The sequence below is a fragment of the Moschus berezovskii genome, chromosome 5, assembly GCF_049115385.1.
Source record: "Moschus berezovskii isolate FMDL1 chromosome 5, NW_MosBer_1.0, whole genome shotgun sequence".
Lineage (NCBI taxonomy): Eukaryota > Metazoa > Chordata > Mammalia > Artiodactyla > Moschidae > Moschus > Moschus berezovskii.
In genome coordinates, this window is record NC_142464.1 from 106705341 (window position 1) to 106726335 (window position 20995).

At 43.0% G+C, this 20995-nt stretch overlaps 1 protein-coding gene across 1 annotated transcript in view; it reads left to right on the forward strand.

Moving 5' to 3' along the window:
* ENOPH1 (enolase-phosphatase 1) overlaps positions 1–20995 on the forward strand; it is a 36674-nt gene that overhangs the window by 7380 nt on the left and 8299 nt on the right. The window contains exons 2-3 of the mRNA XM_088836420.1: positions 18066–18167; positions 19873–20075. Of these exons, the coding sequence (XP_088692546.1) occupies positions 18066–18167; positions 19873–20075 (305 nt within the window). The remainder of the gene's footprint in view (positions 1–18065; positions 18168–19872; positions 20076–20995) is intronic.

A 20995-nucleotide genomic window follows, 5' to 3' on the forward strand; every position in this document is an offset into this window, starting at 1 on the left:
CAAATTGTCTTCCAGGAACTGAACTGTAATAATACCTTTTTTGTTGTTGTTTGTGGGACTTCCCCAACCAGGGATTGAACCTGGGGCCCCTGCAGTGGAAGCTCAGAGTGTTCATTATTATTATTCATGTGTTTGCCTGTGCTGGGTCTTAGTTGTGGCATGCAGGATCCAGTTCCCCGACCCTGGATCAAACCTGGGCTTCCAGCAGGAGGAGTGTGAAGTCTTAGCCTCTGGACTACCAGGGAAGTCCAAAGCAATTTTCTTTTATTCTTTCTTAAATATTTATTTACTTATTTGGGTGCATCAGGTCTTAATTGCTGCGTGTGCTTAGTTGCTCTGTGGCATTTGGGATCTTAGTTCCCCAACCAGGGATAGAGCCTGCACTCCCTGCATTGGAAACACTGAGTCCAAACCACTGGACTGCCAGGGAAGTCCTGGGATTATAATTTTTTTTTTAATTGAGTTTTTTTTTTTTTTTTTTTAAGATTCTGTTTAAGGACTATGGTGGTGTGGAAGTTGGTAAAGACAATATGTAGGAGCTGGAGTTTTACCTTAGAGTACAGAATTTTGGGCAGTGTTTTGAATAAGACCAAGAGAAAAGAAGATGTCTCAAACTTCTGCATTAGAAAATCTGCATTAAGCAAATCCTTGATCCTACCAGTAGTATTTTTTTGAAGTAGCAGATACTCATTTCATTGAAAATCAGAATGATAAAGATATTGATTCAGTTTAACAATGGAATCCTGTTTGTATGCTTTTCTGACATTTGTTTAGTAAATTTCTTTGGACTATATTTTATGCTAAAGCGCTTTTAGAAATAGCTCACACACTCAATTGTTTAATACTTGTAACTTACTCATATGTTGTCTTATATTCTAACAATATATTTTGGAAGATAATAATGAGGAAATGTTGAAGTTGACATTTTTTTTTCGTCATAAAAACTGTTACGTTAATTTTATGGTCTTTCTAGGAAGAGAGCTTGTGTTGTTTGATAGTATCTCCCAACTTTAGTTTAATATCCATTTAATAAGGATTATCATTTCTAGGGTTCTCAGCATTGAGAACGATAAGGTGCTGACTCTACCGTTAGTATGAAACTGTTACAAGACTGCCCACAAGAGACAGCAAGCAGGAACTTTTTCCACCTGTGTGGTTTATTATTGCTGTAATTGTGTCACTTTTCCTAGGTTCCTTCAATCTAGGGATTCAGGCTTTTTCATCTCCAAGAATGGGGGGAGTAAGATCTGTCATGCTCACAAGGTAGAGAAGAAGATCGAATGAGATAGATACAAAAAGCTTTGATCCCTGGATACAAGAAGGTGAGCTTCAGTTCAGTCGCTCAGTCGTGTCCGAGTATGGGACCCCATGGACTGCAGCACGCCAGGCCTCCCTGTCCGTCACCAGTTCCCAGAACTGACTGAAACTTACGTTCATTGAGTTAGTGACGCCATCCAATCATCTCATTCTCTGTCGACCCCTTCTCCTTCTGCCCTCAGTCTTTCCCAGCATCAGAGTCTTTTTCAATGAGTCCCCACTTCGCATCAGGTGGCCAAAGTATTGGAGTTTCAACTTGAGCATCAGTCCTTCCAATGAACATTCAGGACTGATTTCCTTGAGGATGGACTGGTTGGATCTCCTTGCAGTCCAAGGGACTCTCAAGAGTCTTCTCTAACACCACAGTTCAAAAGCATCAATTCTTTGGCGCTCAGCTTTCTTTATAGTCCAACTCTCACATCCATACATGACTACTGGAAAAACCATAGCCTTCACTAGGTGGACCTTTGTTGGCAAAGTAATGTCTCTGATTTTTAATATGCTGTCTAGGTTGGTCATAACTCTTCTTCCAAGGAGTAAGCGTCTTTTAATTTCATGGCTGCAGTCACCATCTGCAGTGATTTTGGAGCCCAAAAAAATAAAGTCTGTCACTGTTTCCACTGCTTCCCCATCTATTTGCCATGAAGGTGAGCTTAACATCCCGTATACTTTTCTGTATCCAGTGACCACCATTATACTTGATGACCATTGTACTGATCTTCTGTCCTTTTGCTTATGGCAGGAGATGGCTTAAATAAATAACTTAGTCTTGAGCTGGGGGTCGGGGGGGGGACTTTGAAAAATATGAAGCCCGGTAGAAACATTGATTAATGCAGGAAATATCAGACTGGAGACAGAAAGCACTTGTGAAGAGTCAATATGGAAAAGGGGGAGCTAACATGTACTGAAACCCACTGTGATTACCTCTACCTGTGCTTCTATGGCCCAAGGCAGAAATAGGTCAAGAAGGAGACACAAAACACGACTGCTGTCAGACAACTTGCACTGGAATGGCAGGATTTCCTGGTTTGATTACTGTTCTGCCAGACCTCCCCTTGCTCCGGATTCCTACAGGGAGATATACTCATGGTGGAATACAAGAGGATTTTTGTTGATTCAACTTGAAACAAGGGGAGGAGCCTTTGGAGAATCACTGTATTGGGCCTGAGTATATCATGAGATGGATTAGAAAACACCTCCAGCCTTAATTTCTGGTCTCTTTTCTAGAACCTTCCATGTCATGGCACATGCATAATGTTTCCAGCTAATCAGTCTTCCCTTCCTTTTCCCCACATTTATTTGAATACCTGTCGTGCCAGGCACTGCCAGGAAACCAAAATTCTTAAAGATGAAGTTGCCGCCCTTAAGGAACCAAGTAAGGAAGACAGGTATATAAACAGGTTGTCTTTGCACCATCAAAATCCTTTTGGATTTCCTGTTGGCTCAAAGATAGTTTCAGCTCCTCAACCTGAGTGAGTTGGGTTTTCCAACTTTCTGTTCCTCTGTTCCTTTACACTTTTTTTTTGGTAAGTAGCTGATCACGCCCATTTGGGTCATGCCAGTATTTCATGCCACCGCCATTGCTCTAGCTTGGGATGTCATACTTTCTCCTCTCCAAGTGCAGTTTGGTTCCATGTGCCCGTTGACTTAAAACATGTCTAAAACATATTTCTCATGCTAGGCTGTGGGAATACACAGGTGATCCCTGCTTCTGCTTTCAGAGGACTTGGGTTTAAGCAGGAATTTCCGAGGCCTGCCTCTCCCTGCTTTGCGGTGCCATGTATTTGCCATCGTAGCAAATGCTGCCTTGTGGTGTCTGTGCGTGCTGTCTTCCCGCCGTGCTGAGAGCGCCTTAAGGGCCGAGAGCAGAGCCTGGCACAGTGCTTGTTGATGGCAATACGACGCCTCCCAGACTGGTCCCGGGAGGGGCTGGCATTGTTCTCTGCCACGTCTGCTCCCCTTGCTATTTCACATCCCCTCAAGGTGATCTTTTATTTGCACAGCATGCGATGTAACTGTTGTGTTTCTAGAGGGATACTAGAACTTTCTTTGACCCAGCATTTCTAAAACTGGTGAGTTTGAGAGAAATTAGTTAACAATGGAAGTTGAACACCATAAAATAAATTTGATTAACAATTAAGTATCTAAAGAGCTAAATACATTATTCTTTGGAAACTTGTATCTGTTAATGTGAGGATAGAGGAGCGTTTTTTTTTCCCCCTAATTTTCCCACGGAAATTAATTCATGCTTATTATGAACTGCAGACATTAGAGAAGAGTACAGTGTAGAGAATGAATGCCCCTTTTGCTCCCACCACCTAGCAGTAATCATTAAGAGTTTGGTAACTATTATTTCTGATTTTTTTTTCCCTCTGCATAAAGTCACTTAGATCTTTGAAGTATATGTAGTCAGATCAATTCCCTGAAAGTACCAATTCTAATATATAACCCCTGTTTTGAAAATACATAGATAGGTAAGCCTTTCTTTTGCTCAGATAAAGTTTTTAAGGCTATCCTGTGTTTTTAGCTCTGAAAAAGACCTCCCTTCTCTGGTGGTTCTTAAGTTTTCTGTCCTTAAAGCTCACCCCATGTAACTCCTTTACACGCACAAAACTATTCTTTCTACAGTAAAGGCTTATTTTTGTATACAGCTTTTGATTTTCACATTTATTAACTCATTTAATTTTCATTATTGGTTTTGGTAGAGGTAAGGGTCAGAAGAAGGGTGGTGGCCAGCCCACCCTTATCTTGCTGTTTCCGGTCCTCCGTCATGTGGAAAGTCAGTAGTATTGTCCTCAGAGGCCCTTCTGGAACCTCATTGGACCCTTCCCAGGGGACTCCACTTTCAAAAACACAGATTGCTTTTCAAAGACAGAATTCTTTAATACAAAAAAGGGTTCTTTGTCTTCTGGGTATGCACGTGAGGGCTTCATTTCAGTGATTCATTATGTGACCTTCCAACAAGTTCCTTTTCTTAAATCTTAAAAAAAGTGTGAGTTTGATACTGAGTAAACAGAGACTGACACATGTAGTTTGAAAACTAGTGGGGATCCCGGCAGTGGGACCCGGGTGGGACTTCAGAGAGGAGCTCACGGTCAGACTGGTATTGGTGCTGCCGTGCTCCAAGAGGCTGGCTGACTCCTGCCTTGGGCCTTGGCTGGGACCAAGTCGTTTTAAGTCTGTAAGCTAATCGGATCCCTTTGACCAGAAGATCAGGCTCTGGGGGTCTGACTCTTCAAACCAAAAAGGAAAAAGACCTGATTGATAAACTATAGTTTCTTAGTTTATACTTAACCTTTATGTGCCTTTGTGAAATGGAGGAAAGAAGAGCGCTTGTTTCATAGGGTTATTTTGAGGATTGAAATGATGTGATTCCGGTTATTCATTAATCAATGCGTTGAGTAGATTTGGAGTGCTTGGGAGCAGTGGCAGATGGTGAGAAGTGATGAGATTCTGGATGTATTTTGAAGATAGGGCTGACAGCATTTGCCGATGAATTGGTGGGTTGTGGAGCGTGAGAGCAAGAGGAGTCGGAGAGGACTGTAAAGCTTTCGGCCTGAGCATCTTGGAAGGGTGGAGCTGCTGCTTGGCTGAGATGGGACAGTGTGGGAGGAGCAGGATTAAGGGCTAGAAAGAAATAGGAATTTGAATTTCAGATATCCAAGTGAGATTTGGGGAAGGTAGTTGAAAAAAAATCAGTCTGGAGTTCAGGGAAGAGGTCCAGGTTCAAGCTGTGGATTTAGGGGTCATTGGCAACAGATGGGTATATGGATGGTGGTGGTGGTAAAGACAGAGGATGAGATGGTTGGATGGCATCACTCACACAATGGACATGAGCTTGAGCAAGCTCCAGGAGTTGGTGATGGACAGGGAAGTCTGGCATGCCGCAGTCCATGGGTTGCAGAGTCGGACAACTGAACTAACTACTAAGTGGCAAAGAACCTGCGTGCCAGTGAGATATGAGTTCGATCCCTGGGTCAGAAAGATCCCCTGGAGGAGGAAATGGCAACCCACTCCAGTATTCTTGCCTGGAGAAGCCCATGGACAGAGGAGCCTGGCAGCCTGCAGTCTATGGGGTTGCACAGCATCAGACACACCTGAAGTGAGTTAGCACAGCACGGCAACAGGTGGCGTTTAAACTCATGGATTAGACGAGGTCACTAAGGATTGGCTAGAATGAGAAGGGCCTGGAACTGTGAAGGCTCGGTTGGTGTTGGCAGCTGTTCCCACTGTTACTGTAATTACTCGTTATTCCTGTTTATGGGAAGAGTTACAGTACTGCCAGGTGAACCGGAATCTCGCATTTCTTTTCTTAGTGCAAATCTCTTTGAGAAAAGCAGTGTTAGAAATTTCTGTAGGGAATATAACATCACGATCTGGGGGGTTGGGTGATCCTAGTGAGTTGTGCTCCCAGAAGTCATCCCCCCACAGAGCCGGATAGACTCAAGCATTGGGCTTCAGACTGAAGTGACGCAGCAGCAGCAGCAGACCTCAGTTTGAGTCCTGGTTTACTCTACCATCAGTGAAACCTTTTTGAATCTCAGCTTCTTCATTTATTCAGAGGGGGTCACCTTGCACCGATGTAGGTGGATTCAAGGAAGTAAATGTCAGTTCCCTCCCCTCCACGCTCACAGGGACTAGGACTCTGTCCTAGGGCCAGTCAGGGTTCCTGCTCTGAAACTTACGAGATATTGATGTTCTTTCTCTCTTGCTGCTTTTAAAGACCTATCCCAACTACTAGCGCTTGTGAATAATGGTAACCTTCCCTTGTGAGATGTGATTCATTGCAGTTAATTAGATTATAGTTTATATTTCTTTAATTACAGTTTAATCTTCTTAATGGGATTTAGAAGACAAGTTTGTCTTACAGCATCACATGTGTTGTTTTTGAATGCACATGAAGATGTTTAGTGTTCATTCCTAAAGACTTCAGCTTTCAAAGGGGAATGATTATCTCTGCTTATCCCATGAAAATAGACAGCAGAGTTACAATTCCTGAGCCCTGGTGACCCTTTGTAGCAGCCAGAGCTGCAAAACTTCTCTTGGTACTTCCTGGTATGGTCTTCAGGAAGGCTATTTAAGGAGCGACTCTAATACCGCAACTGTGGAATCTGTCTGATGGATGGTGTGGACCTCTCCAAGAGGTAGCAGCTTCCTCACTGTTAGAAATGGTCAAGCAGGTGCAAATATCCAGTTATAAAGTAAGTTGTGGAGACGTAGTATACAACATAGTGATTAGAGATAATAATACTGTATTGTATATCTGAAGACTGTGAAGAGAGTAGACCTGAAACGGTCTTGTCACAGGAAAAAACTTTCTTAACTTTGATGGATGTCAAGACTCACCGTGGTGCTCGTTCTCAGTATACACAGACACTGAACCAATGTGTTGTCTTCGTTGTTTAGTCACTAAATCATGTCCGACTCTTTGTGACCCCATGGAGTGCAGCTCACCAGGCTCTTCTGTCCATGGGATTCTCCAGGCAAGAATACAGGAGTGGGTTTTTGCCATTCCCTTCTCCAGAGGATCTTCCCGACTCAGGGCTCGAACCTACCTCTCCTGCATTGGTGGGCTTATTCTTTACCATTGAGCCACAGGAAACCCAATATGTTGCATACCTGCGACTAATATAATGTTATTATCAATTATATCTCAACTTAAAAAAAGACTATACTCTTTCATTGTAGAAGTAGATATGTTAAAAAAAAAAAGTTTTTCCCTTCCCTTGGTATCTCATGTCCCAGAGAAAACCTTTGTAACCTGTTACATCCATATTCTCTTAGATTTCCTTTTATCAGTTTAGATCATCCCCAAAATGTGATTACCCTGTTTTTTCATTTCTTCTTTAGAGAATGTGATTGGTTCTTAGGACCCATCAAGCCACTTGATTTTCCTTTGGTTTTCATCCTCTGGGATTAATACAGAAATAATAGGTCGCCAATATCGCCTTTGTGTTGTTTGACTCCCCACCTGGAAAATGTTAAATTCTCAAATACTGTAAATCATTTGCACCCTGTGGTCCTTTTGGAAAGCTTTTAAAATAGTTTCTTTAAATAGCTGTAGTACTCTTAAGTATCACCCATTACCTTTTTATTGCCCATTTTCTTCAAAGGAGACATGAGTAAATATAGCAACAGTTTTATTTTTATTGATTGTATGAACTTTTCATTAAAACAGCCACTTGACAATAAAGCAAATCCATATCTAGACTTCTAAACATTTATGAGGCAACTTCTTTAATTAGATCTTCAGAAATGTTGTGGCCCTTAATGGAGCTCTTTCAGAATGCTATCATTGAGCTGTGTAGAGTAATATAAACTGCTGCTTGCATAGTACCCCCACTAGCATTTAGTAGAATTTATTAATAATCATAGTGCCCTGAAAGACAAGTACTGTCATTTGGTTCAGTAGCCTTTTGTCATGTGTGTGTGAGTGTCTTGGTCATGTCCAGCTTATTGCGACCCCATGTACTGTAGCCCACTAGATTCCTCTGTCCATGGGATTCTCCAGACAAATACACTGGAGTGTGTTGCCGTGCCCTCTTTCAGGGGATCTTGCCGACCCAGGGATTGGACCCAGGTCTCCTGCATTGCAGATAGATTCTTTACCGTCTGAGCCACCAGGGAAACCCCTTTTGTCGTGAAAGTGAAAGTCACTCAGTCATGTGTGACTCTTTGCGAGTCTTATACTCCCCATGGAGTATACAGTCCATGGAATTCTCCAGGCCAGAATACTGGAGTGGGTAGCCTTTGCTTTTCCAGGGGATCTTCCCAACCCAGGGATCATACCCAGGTCTCTCGCATTGTAGGTGAATTATTTACCAACTGAGCCACCAGGGAAACCTCATACATACTAGTAAACTGTAACAGCCCTTTAGGTGCCTGGTAGACTAAAAATACTTGCCTGTTTGTAGAACCCTGGGTTCATTACAGCATTTTTTTTCATACTGTAGAATTGTGAAATTGTCTGTAAGTGGATTATCACTGAAGTTAAAGAATTTATCATCGCTGTTCTCAAATTACTTTTAAAGCCTGAAATTTTTCAGTGGGCAGGTTTGGGTGAGAACCATTAGCTTTATTTATTTATTTGGCCATGCTGCGTGGCACTGCAGGATCCTAGTTCCTTGATCAGGGATTGAACTTGTGCCCCCTTGCAGTGTAGGCAGAGTCTTAACTGGATAGCCAGGGAAGTCCCACAAATGTTGTTTTTAGAACATTCTTGTTTGGTTCCATTTTGTTCTCCAAGGCCAAACTTGCCAGTTACTCCAGGTGCCTCTTGATTTCCTACTTTTATATTCCAGTCCCCAGTGATGAACAGGATATCTTTTTTTGGTGTTAATTCTAGGAGGTCTTCTGGGTCTTCATAGAACCAATCAACTTCAGCTTCTTCAGCATCGGTGGTTAGGGCATAGACTTGAATTACTGTGATGTTTAATGACTTGCCTTAGAAATGAACCGAGATCACTCTGTCATTTTTGAGGTTGCACCCGAGTACTGCATTTCGGATTCTTATGATTATGAGGGCTACTCTGTTTGTTCTATGGGATTCTTGCCCACAATAGTAGATGTAATGGTCATCTGAATTGAATTTGCCCATTCCCGTCCAGTTTTAGTTCACTGATTTCTAGGATGACAGTGTTCGTTCTTACCATCTCCTGCTTGACCACATCCAGTTTACCTTGAATCATGGACCTAACATTCCACATTCCCATGCAGTGCTGTTCTTTGCAGCATCAGATTTTGCTTCCGTCAGCACATACATCCACAGCTGAGCATCATTTCCACTTTGGCCCAGACGCTTCATTCTTTCTGGGGCAGTTAATAGTTCCCCTCTGCTGTTCCCCAGTGGCATATTGAACACCTTCCAGCCTGGGGGACTCATCTTTCGGTGTCCTGTCGTTTTGTCCTTTTATACAGTTCATGAGGCTCTCACAGCAGGTATAATGGGGTGGTTTGCCATTCCCTCCTCCTCCTCCACTTTGCCTGAGAAACCTGTGTGCGGATCAAGAAGCAAGTTAGAACCCTGTGTGGAACAGCTGATTGGTTCAAGAGTGAAAAAAGTGTACAGCAGGGCTGGCAGCTGTCACCCTGTTTGTTTAACCTCTGAGCGCATCATGAGAAATGCCGGGCTGGATGAGTTACAAGCTGGAATCAAGATAGCCGGGAGAAACATCAACAGCCTCAGCTATGCGGATGATACCACTCTAATGGCAGAAAGCGAAGAGGAGCTAAAGACCCTCTTGATGAGGGTGAAGGAGAGAGTGAAAGAGCCAGCTTAAAATTAAATATTAGTTAAAAATCTGAGATCATGGTATCTGGCCCCATTACTTCATGCAAATAGAAGGGGAAAAGGTGGACGTAATGACAGATTTCCTCTTCCTGGGCTCTGAAATCTTTGCAGATGGTGACTACCGCCATGAAATCAGAAGATGATTGCTTCTTGGCAGGAAAGCTATGACAGACCTAGATAGTGTGTTGAGACATTACTCTGCTGACAAAGGTCCGTATAGTCAAGGCTGTGGTCTTCCACTGGTCATGTACGGTTCTGAGACCTGGACCCTGAAAAAGGGAGAATGCCAAAGAGTTGAGGCCTTCAAGATGTGGTGCTGGAGAAGACTCCTGCGAGTCCCTTGGACAGCAAGGAGATCAAACTAGTCAATCTTAAGGGAAATCAACCCTGAATACTTGTTGGAAGGACTGATTCTGAAGCTGAAGCTCCAGTATTTTGGTCATCTAATGTGAATATTAATAACCTCAGATATGCAAATGACACCACCCTTATGGCAGAAAGTGAAGAGGAACTCAAAAGCCTCTTGATAAAAGTGAAAGAGGAGAGTGAAAAGGTTGGCTTGAAGCTCAACATTCAGAAAACAAAGATCATCATCTGGTCCCATCACTTCATGGGAAATAGATGGAGAAACAGTGGAAACAGTGTCAGACTTTAATTTTTTGGGCTCCAAAATCACTGCGGATGCTGATTGCAGCCATGAAATTAAAAGACGCTTACTCCTTGGAAGGAAAGTTATGACCAACCTAGATAGTATATTAAAAAGCAGAGACATTACTTTGCCAACAAAGGTCTGTCTAGTCAAGGCTATGGTTTTTCCAGTGATCATGTACGGATGTGAGAGTTGGTCTGTGAAGAAGGCTGATCACCGAAGAATTGATGCTTTTGAACTGTGGTGCTGGAGAAGACTCTTGAGAGTCCCTTGGACTGCAAGGAGATCCAACCAGTCCATTCTAAAGGAGATCAGTCCTGGGTGTTCATTGGAAGGACTGATGCTGAGGCTGAAACTGCAATACTTTGGCCACCTCATGCGACGAGTTGACTCACTGGAAAAGACTCTGATGCTGGGAAAGGTTGGGGGCGGGAGGAGACGGGGACGACAGAGAATGAGATGGCTGGATGGCATCACCGACTCGATGGACATGAGTTTGAGTGAACTCCGGGAGTTGGTGATGGACAGGGAGGCCTGGCGTGCTGTGATTCATGGGGTCGCGGAGAGTCGGACACGACTGAGCGACTGAACTGAACTGAACTGAATGTGAATAGTCGACTCTTTGGAAAAAGTCCCTGATGCTGGGAAAGATTGAGGGCAGAAGGAGAAGAGGGCATCAAAGGATGAGATGGCTGGATGGCATCACCAGTGCAATGCACATGAACTTGGGCAAACTTCCGAAGATGGTGAGGGACAGGGAGGCCTTGCATGCTGCAGCCCATGGGGTCGCAGAGAGACACACTGGGTGACTTAATAACAACAACAGTTTGGTGCCATAGTACCTATCAGACTGTAATTGTTGGCTTTTAAAAATAAGCATCTTGAAAGCATTTTATTAGTTTTGCTTGATAGATGCTCAATAAGGATGTTGAAAGAATGGATAAAATCTTCACAGTTTAGTTATTTGCCCCATGTACTTTTATGTTGTGCAGTAACACTCACACTAAAATAGACTGTGCAGTCTGCTAACCTCCCAATCCAGTTCCCCTGAGTTCTAACTTCATTGTCTACCTTTGTGTGCTTAGTCAGTGCAGAGGGGAGTGTTACGTATAGAGGAAAGAGGCATATTGGATGATCAGAAGTTCTAAAGTAGATTCTAATTTCTGAAGCTTCTCCTAAACAGGATTGCTTAAAATCTGGACCTTTTATTTCTGTGAGTTCTCCGAGGAAAAGGTCTGTGGTCTATCACTCCATTATCAGAAATGTCTGGTGGCACTTCCCTGATGGTTCAGTGGTTGGGACTCTGCGCTTCCACTGCAGAGGGTCCAGGTTCGATCCCTGGTCTGGGAACTAAGATCCCACATGCCAAGCAGCCAAAAAGTAAATAAAAATAAATATAATTAGAAACGTGTGGCACTCAGTAAGTCCTCAGTAGGTGTTGAAGGAATGAATTGGTTATCTTTGTGATTTGTTCTCTGGGGACTTCTGTGCTATCATTTGTCACTAAATTGGGGTAAAGGTGATCTTGCTGAGTTTAAATGTTTGTGCCGAGCATATAGTTAGTGGTAAGGAACTGGGTGTTTTCATCTAATTATCTCTAGTGACTGCAGTGACTTTGCTTGGCATTATCATCACCTTTTAGCAGGTGAGAAAATAGGCTCAAAGAGGGTAAGTTACTGGAACACAGTTAGTGAAGAAAGAGGCAGAACCCTGGCTTGGCATACTGCTCGGAGTCTGTTCCTGCTCTCAGGATTAACAGGCTCTTGATGAACTGTTCTTGGTACCAGTAAAGCTGGATATAGGAAATTCGATTTTGTGGAGCCCAACGAGTATAGCACTGTATGCGTTTAAAAAGTTTTTGAGGACTTCAACTCTGAGTGGCCCAGAATCTGACCAAAAATTTTCCCTGGGGAGTATTTTCAGTTGCTTAGAAGTTGGAGAATAACGGAGGCAGGATGCTGGAGGAGAAGGACCAGATGACAACGGGGTAGCGTGAGGGATCAGAGTTGGTTTGTGTTTTTAATTGTAACGCATTTAAAATAAGCAAGGATAAAGACTAGTGCAATAACTGTGCACCCACCACAAAGCTAACTAAACTCTCATATGATGTTTATTTCAGATCTTAAAGAAATCATTACAGCTATACCCGAAGCCCTTGGTACATCCCACTTTGTATTGGTTTTATTCATATGTTAGAGTTTCTGTTCATATTGATAAATACACTTTTAGTACATTCATTGTTAACTGCTGAGTAATGTTATAGAGTGTGAATATGCCCTTGTATTCTATAGCCAATGATGAGGATGTTTCCGTTAATTTGCAGCCTCCCCAGTGTGACAGTGGGCACTGTTTTTGCTTTCCTCTCTGCACATGTGTGTCTGCCTGGAAGAGGCAGAGCTGTGTGTGTGTACCTTCCTTCTGCCACATCTTCTCAGATAGCACTCTCTCAAGTAGGGGCTGATTTACAGTCCTGCCATGGTGCATGAGTGCAGGGGAGATGCTAAGCCAGAGAAAGGAAGGCATGAGGAGGAACATCCTGGGAAAACTTGACTATTGAAAGAAAATCAGAAATATATGGGAAAGGGTAAAGAATGCCTGCCAATGCAGGAAACACACGTTCAGTCCCTGGGTCAGGAAGATCCCCTGGAGAATGAAATGGCTACCCACTCCAGTGTTCTTGCCTGGAGAATTCCATGGACAGAGGAGCCTGGCAGGCTACAGTCCATGGGGTCGCAGAGTTGGATATGCCTGAGTGACTAACACTTTCCCCGATGGTCTAGTGTTTAGGACGATGCCTTTCAGTGCAGGGGGTGCAGATTTGGTCCCTGGAAGGGGAACTAAGATCCCACATGCCACAGGGTGTGGCCAAAAAAACACCCAACACAGCATTGTAAATCAACTATATGTCAGTAAAAAAATTTTTTAAGAAATATATCAGTACAGTAAAAAGGAATCTCTTGCAGAAAAAAAAGCTATTAATCTTAGCTCATTTTCCTTCTTTAATCTAGAATGAATTTTATTGAGCTTAAACAAAGCTTTTATGTCAAATATGCTGAAAATTGTGCCTGCTCACACTGTTTGTATGCTTCAGAATCTGCTGAGTGCTACTGGAATGCCACATGAGAACAAGCAAAGCTGAATGGCTTCTTTGTTTTTACTGGGGCAGGTGAAATTTGAATAACATAGTATGAAGAGTCCTACCATTAAAAAAAAAATCCGTGATAATTTTCTTGTGTTGTGTGTTTTCTTTTGGAAATGCAATTTAAGTTGAACTTAGAATTGAGTCTTCTGAAATTAAAAAAAAAATCTGATTATGGAGCCAAGCCTTTGTTCCAGTCAGAAAAATTCTATACACACCAAAAAAAAAAAAAACAAAAAAACACATGGTTTTGTTCATAACAATCTGTTAACTGTGTCCTAATCATGTCATCCCTCGGGCCTGTTAGCAGGAAATAAAAAGTTGTCTCCTAGGTTCCTTTGTTTTGTTTCAACTGAAGAATCACAAACTAACAATATTAAATCAGTTTCAGGTGTACAGTGTAGTTATTTAATATTTCTGTCCATTACAAAATGATCACCATGATTAGTTTCCATCTGTCACCGTACAAAATTATTGCATTAATGTTGACTGTATTTCCTATGCTGTTCAGTACATCCTCATTTATTTTATAACTGGAAGTTTGTACCTCTTAATTCTCTCCGTCTGCTTTGCCCGTCCTCCACCCCCTCCCCTTCAACCAGCATCTTTCTTCTCTTTTTGCCCTTGTTCACGCTCTTGTAGTAGTATTACTAGTTAAAATCTCACAATCCAGAAGTAATAAGGAGGAAGTGGAAAGGGAGGGAAGGAAGGGAGAGGACACAGATCAGTGGTTTTCAGCACCCAGCTGGGTGGTGGGCTGGTACTAGCTAGCACTAATCTGCAGAAGCCAGCCATTCTGTCAGGCACAGTGACCCTGTGATAGCACGTGCTGGCCTGCATGAATTGGAGCCCATTCTTATTTTACAGTAAGTGAGCCCGCTTTGCAGGGACGAGGATTGCTTTTCTTCAGGGCCTCTGCACATCCCCAGGTGATGCAGAAACATTTGAAAACCCCCGGCTTCTATCAGGTGACCCTACCGGAGCCTTTTCTACCCACACCATTCTCTCTGCCTGGAATTCTCTGCTCCCGTCTTCTCCGGGTTAGGCCAATCTTCTTTTAGTGGTTCTCAGACTTCTTATCCTCAAGATTTCTTTGTACACTTAAAATTTACTGAGGACCCAACTTCCCTGGTGGTCCAGTGGTTAAGAGTCCACCTTCCAATGCAGGGGACGTGAGTGCAAGCCCTGATTGGGGAACTGCGACCCCATATGCCTCAGGGAAAGCCCAAGACCCACAACTGAGACCCAATGCAGCCAAATAAAAATAATAAATATTTTTTAAAAATTACAGAGGTCCCAAAGAGCTTTTATGTAGTTTATACTGATCAGCATTTGCCGTATTAGCAGTTGAAACAGAAATTTAAAAATACTTATTCATTTTAAACAATAAGCCCCTTTACTTTGTTAACATTAATAAATAATTTATGTGTGTGTGCGCTAAGTTGTGTCCTACTCAGTGTGACGCTATGGACCATAGCCTGCCAGGCTCCTGTGTCCATGGACTTGTCCAGGCAAGAGTACCAGAGTGGGTTGTCATGCCCTCCTCCAGGGGATCTTCCCAACCTAGGGATCAAACCCACATCTCTTACATTTCCTGCATTGACAGGTGGGTTCTTTACCACTAGCACCACCTGGGAAGCCCTAATAAACAATACATTTTTATGAAAAATATTCCCATTGTTTTGGAAAATGTGGCTAGAAGACTGTTTTAGACGGTGTTTTGCACTTTATAAACTGGCTGGGAAGATGGCTGGATTCTCGTCGACAATGGGTCTTTTGTAGCATCACTCATTGGTTAACTCTGGAAAGCCTGTTGTACACTGGGAAAGAGTAAAGTGGAAAAGGTATATGATCTTAGTATTTTTATGAAAATAGTTTGACCTCGTGGGTCCCCCTAAAAGGGTTCCCAAGACCCCCAGGATTCCTGAATCTCACTTTGAGAATCATTGCTTTAGATCTCAGTTCTGTGGTCACTTCTCCAGCGAAGCCTTCCCTGACCTCCCTCACAGGTCAGACTTTCCTATTACATTACTCCTATTAATATTACACCTCTTGTTTGTACTATTTATTAAAGTACCATCTTTAATGTTCTATTTCTGCTACTTGGCTCCTTGAGATTCAGGATCCTGTGTGGGTTTTGCTCACAATTATATCCTCAGCCCTTATGCAAGGGCCTGCCCCTGTGCTGGGCATTCAGGACATGTTTGAAAAAATAAATGAGTAACTCAGTTTAAATAAGCAGACTTCTTGGGTTCAACTTGATTCTAGACTTTCCCTTGAAAGGTAAGGCCTTGTCTGAATTGTCTATCTGGTGTCTGCATTCACGGCATCTGTTCATTTCCTTTTTTTTCAGGCTGATCCTTGCTAAAACTGTTGCAGGGCCGTTACGCCCTGGGTCTGCCAAGCATTCTGTTCATACTCTGTCTCTCCCATTGCACCACGTTATAGTTCCCCCACCCCCTTCACTAATTTTTTAAAAGTAGTATTTATTTCTTTTAATATCTGTTTATTGGCTGCAGTGGGTCTTAGTTGCTGCATGTGGAATCTAGTTTCCTGACCTGGAATCGAAACCGGGCCCCTTCATCAAGATCATAGCGTTTTAGCCACTAGACCACCAGAGAAGTCTCTGTATTTATTTATTAAAAAAATTCTCTAAAGAAAGACGATCATGAGATTATCATGATTTTTATTTTGTACATTTCTGTATTTTCCAAAATTTCTGTGAACAAACCTGTGTTAACTTTCAGATGAGAAAAGAGAGTTATTACATCTGGAGGTAATGTACCACAGTGTAGTTGAGGAAGTTTCATGATCTCATCTGTGGCCATTTGCATACTCCTCACTCCAGTGTAATCACCAATTTAGTATCTGTTTTAGATATTTTCCTTTTTTGTCATTTCATTATAAAAGGAATCATACCTTTTATGGTTATGCGTCAGATTTCTCTTAGCATGATGTTTCTGAGGTTCATCCATGCAGTAGCATGTATCAGTATTCTGTTGTATGAATTTTCTGTTTACCCACTTGCCAGTTGATGGCCATTTGGATTGTTTCCACTTTTTCACTAGTATGCCTCATTTCCTGGTGACTTGAATAGTAAAGAATCTTCCTGCAATGCAGGAGACCCAAGTTTCATCCCTGGGTCGGGAAGATTCCCTGCAGAAGGGAATGGCTACCCACTCCAATATTCTTGCCTGGAGAATGCCATGGCAGAGGAGCCTGGTGGCTACAGTCCATGGAGTCACAAAGAGTCGGACATGCCTGAGTGACCAACACTTTGATTTTTTCATGACACATTCACATCCAATTCTTTGTGAACAGTTTTCATTTCTCTTAGGATGGAACATTGAATGGAATCATTGGGTCATATCGTAAGCTGCTGAACTTGTAAAGAAACTGCCAGACTCCTTTATAGAGTGACTGCATTATTTTATCCGCCCCCCGCCCCAACTAGATTCTGGAGAAACTTGTTGAGGAAAGGGGTTGTGACTTGTTTATCTTTTCAGTCCCCTTCTCCATGGCCCACTAGCCTATCTTAGCATATGCATGCGTGCTGAGTCGCTTCAGTTGTGTCCTACTTTGTGTGACCCTATGGACTGCAGCCTGCCAGGCCCCTCTGTCCGTGGGATTCTCTAGGCAAGAATACTGGAGTGGGTTGCCGTGCCGTCCTCCAGGGGATCTTCCTACCCAGGGATTGAACTCATGTCTCATGTCGCCTGCATTGACATGCAGGTTCTTCCCCATTAGCGCCACTTGGGAGGCCCCACTTAGCATATAGTTGACACTCGATTTTTATTGAATGTGTCACATTGGATTTGAAAAGACACATATGCTACAGTTGCAAGTAAATATAAAAATTTTGACCTAAGAGAAATCATGTTCCCAGTGCATGGGTTCCTTATAGGTCCTTTATTTCTCAGTTGTTTTGCACCTCAGAATGTAGAGGGTGGATGGTATGGAGGAGTAGAAAGAAAGTCCAAGAGGGAGGCGATATCTGTATGCATATGACTGATTCACTTTGTTGTACAGAAGAAACTAACATAACATTGTAAAACAAGTATATCCCAATTAAAAAAAAAAAAAAGAATACATAGGATATTCTGTAGGTATTCTGAATTCCAAACAGGAATCATGGTGATCAGGTATTTTTAAAATGTTTGTTATACATGGACATCATTCTGTCAGCAGATATTTGTTATGTCCAGGTCCCAGTAGTGTAAACTGGATAGTCTTGATCCCTACCCTCAAGGACATGTGGTCCAGCCATCTGGTTTAGGGGTCAGCTGACTTTTTCTGTAAAGGACTGAAAACTAAATGTTGAGATTTGAGGGCCATATGGTCTTGGTTACAAGTATTCACCTTCGCATTGTGACCGCAAAGTGGCCACAGAGACCCAGTAAACTAGTGAGTGTGGCCGTATTCCAGTGCAACTTCGTTTACAGAAACGAGAGGAGATTGAATTTGGCACAGGGGCTGCAGGTGCTGACTCTTGATCTAGTTTGTTTCTCTGTCTCTAACTCTTCTGTCCAGAGCAGCAATTTGCATATTTTCAGTGGAACTTTCAACGTCTTGTTTGCTAGAATTAGGTGAGGTGAGATTGTTGAAGAACTTAATCTCATGCAAACAACTAAAAGCTAATGCTTGTTATTTTCTTTTGCACTTTTTTCTAGGACATTTTGTTTCCTTACGTCAAAGAAAATGTTAAAGAGTATCTGCAGACACATTGGGAGGAAGAGGAGTGCCAACAGGATGTCAATCTTTTGAGGAAACAGGTTGGGACATTTCTGTTCCCTTGCTTCTACATTCCCAAGGGTGTTAGAGCTGCGGATGCCTGAAGGCTTAGAATATGCTCTGGGCTTATTTGAAAATAAGCGCTCTAGATTCACAGGGTATGGAAGTTGCCGTGACTTGCCTGCTTAGGAATCCACATAATTAAATGGCCAGATCATGGTAGTTTATTGTCTCTGCAGTCACCTTTTTCTGGAGCTGTTTCAATTGCATACAAGTATCATGTATATATAAAACTAAGTCTGTTCTGGGTGGAATGCAAAAAGGTCTTGTGCCATTTTGTCACACTTTTCATGAATGTCTCCTTGTGACCACACTTCATCACCTCGTTCTCCACTGTCTCCTCCCCACGGCATAAGGCCCTGCTGCCCGGCCATGGAACTCCTGGACCTGCCCCTCACACCCCAGCTCACTCTCAGCCCAGTCTTCTTTTTTTTTTAATTTAAAAAATTTCTATTTATTATTTTTTGGCTGCACTGGGTCTTCATTGCTATACAGGCTTTTCTCTAGTTGCAGTGAGTAGGGGCTGCTCTCTAGTCGTGGTGCAAGAGCTTCTCACTGCAGTGGCTTCTTTTGTTGCAGAGCGTGGGCTTTAGGGTGCGTGGGCTTCAATCATCACACCTCCTGGGCTCTGGAGCACAGGCTCAATATAGTTGTTTCTTACAGGCTTAGTTACTCTGTGGCGTGTGGGATCCTCCTGGACTAGGGCTCGAACCCGTGCCTCCTGCATTGGCAGGCAGATTCTTTACCACTGAGCCGCCAGGGATTCCCCTCCTCCCAATCTTTATACCTGCCTTCAGTTGCACATGCTCTGGTCTGCTCTGACTCCTGCCACTGTGCTCTGTGGAACTCCTCTTCTGTTGTTTTTCTTATTAAAATTGCTTCACTGGCAAAGGTCTTACATACTGTGCAGAGCAAACTCTCTGCAAGTTCTTTTTGGAGTTAATTTTCTACGTGGGACAGTGTGGGAGGCTCTGTAAGTTCTTTCATGTTAGGAGTTCGGATTGAAGAGAATCACAGCCTTTGGGGCGTGGGGCATTTGGGTTTGTTAAATTTTCCAGATAACTCGGGGTTAGTCTGAAACATTCCCCTCTTCACCTTTTTCGGTGTGTCAACTTTTGTGGAAACATACATGTGTATTCCCCCATTGTAGTGCATGAATCATTGTGTCTTTAGGGGTTGGGCATACACACTGTCACAGGCTCAATAGCTATTAGAGTTTTGCAAGATGTGGGCTGATTGCAGGAGATTGTATGTGAACCAACCCCAGGCATCGCTTCACTAGTTTCTTTTCATTGAATTACAGGCATAAACTAAGATTTTCTTGATTTCTTCCTCAGTTATAGTGCAGAGAAAATGATCAGATTTAACTGAAGCCCTGGTGTGATCCTAGTAAGTGAATCAACAAACCAGGTCTTACTATAACATTCTATCGTTTTGTGCTCTTTCTTCTCACATACAACATGCCTCTCGGGTTAGGTTTCAGCTTTAGTGATAAAAGAAAGCTGTTGTAAACTTATTAATTATAATCCACTATTTTTTAGGAATCATTCATTTCAGTCCCAAAGCACTGGATACTTTAATTTGTAACGGTGCTCAGAGCTCATGGTAGTTGGAGAAAGTTGGTCTACTAGTTTTCAGGTATCTTTTAAGGGATCTCTTCATTCGTGTTGTTGATGACTTTTAAAGGCTGAAGAGGACTCCCACCTGGATGGGGCTGTTCCGATCCCAGCAGCCTCTGGTAATGGGGCGGACGACCCGCATTGGATGATCCAGGCCGTGGTGGATAATGTGTACTGGCAGATGTCCCTGGACCGGAAGACCACGGCGCTGAAGCAGCTGCAGGGCCACATGTGGAGGGCGGCGTTCAAGGCTGGGCACATGAAAGCAGAGTATGTAGCTCCTCAAGTGACTCTCAACACTTCCTCCACCCCCTAAAGCAAGTGCATTTTCCACTAGTTTTCTCCTCCAGTGCAAGTTGCATGACTTGCAAAGTAGCTAAAAAATTAGCATTCTTTTTACTCCAACGAGTGAGTGTGTTGTTTTTTTTCAAAGCTGGGATAAATTTAGTTCACCGAGCTACATTGCCCAGCCTGTATCTGGCTTGGTGTGGTGGTTGGAGACCTTTAACCCCAGCCTTAGAAAGCGGAGACTTCTTGAGCTCAGTCACACCTGATCCTTCGGGTATGAGTGAGCGCCGTTGGGTGCTTCCCAGGACGCGTAAGACCACCCGCTTCTGCTCTGTTGGAGAAGTAGGAATGCTGAGAAATGCTGACCTGCCGCCTCAAGGTTCCTTGGTGTCGGCGGTGCCACTTTTCCACAGACCTTGGGGTCAGAGCACTCCTGCCGAAGGAGCCTCGTGAGTCCCATATTGCTAAGAGAGTCTTAGTAAGTCACATCTATTAGGATTTTAGGGCGTTGCCTGATGTGAAACCTAAGATCCAGGACTGTTACTAGCTGCTTATATTTCTTTTTTCTGTCGATTGAGATGCCATTCCTTTAGGTGCTTTACAAGGGGGCTTCCACCTTTTAAGGATGCTTGAGAATTTCAGGATAAGCCAGTGGTGTGGAAGTCAGTATCAGTTCACGTGAAACCCCCAGAGGGGTGGAGCCAGGAGACCATGTCACAGGAGTCAGCCCTGCCTTCTCTTAGTCTTATGAAACCAGAAGCTTGAAATAAATCATCTTAGACTTCTAAGCCCTGCTTTGGAGCAGTATCAGTCTGTAGATTCAACATAGAATAATCCTGCCTCTGCGTGAAAAGTAACATACGAAGTAACTCACAATTAATGTGACCTGGTTTTGAACTAAA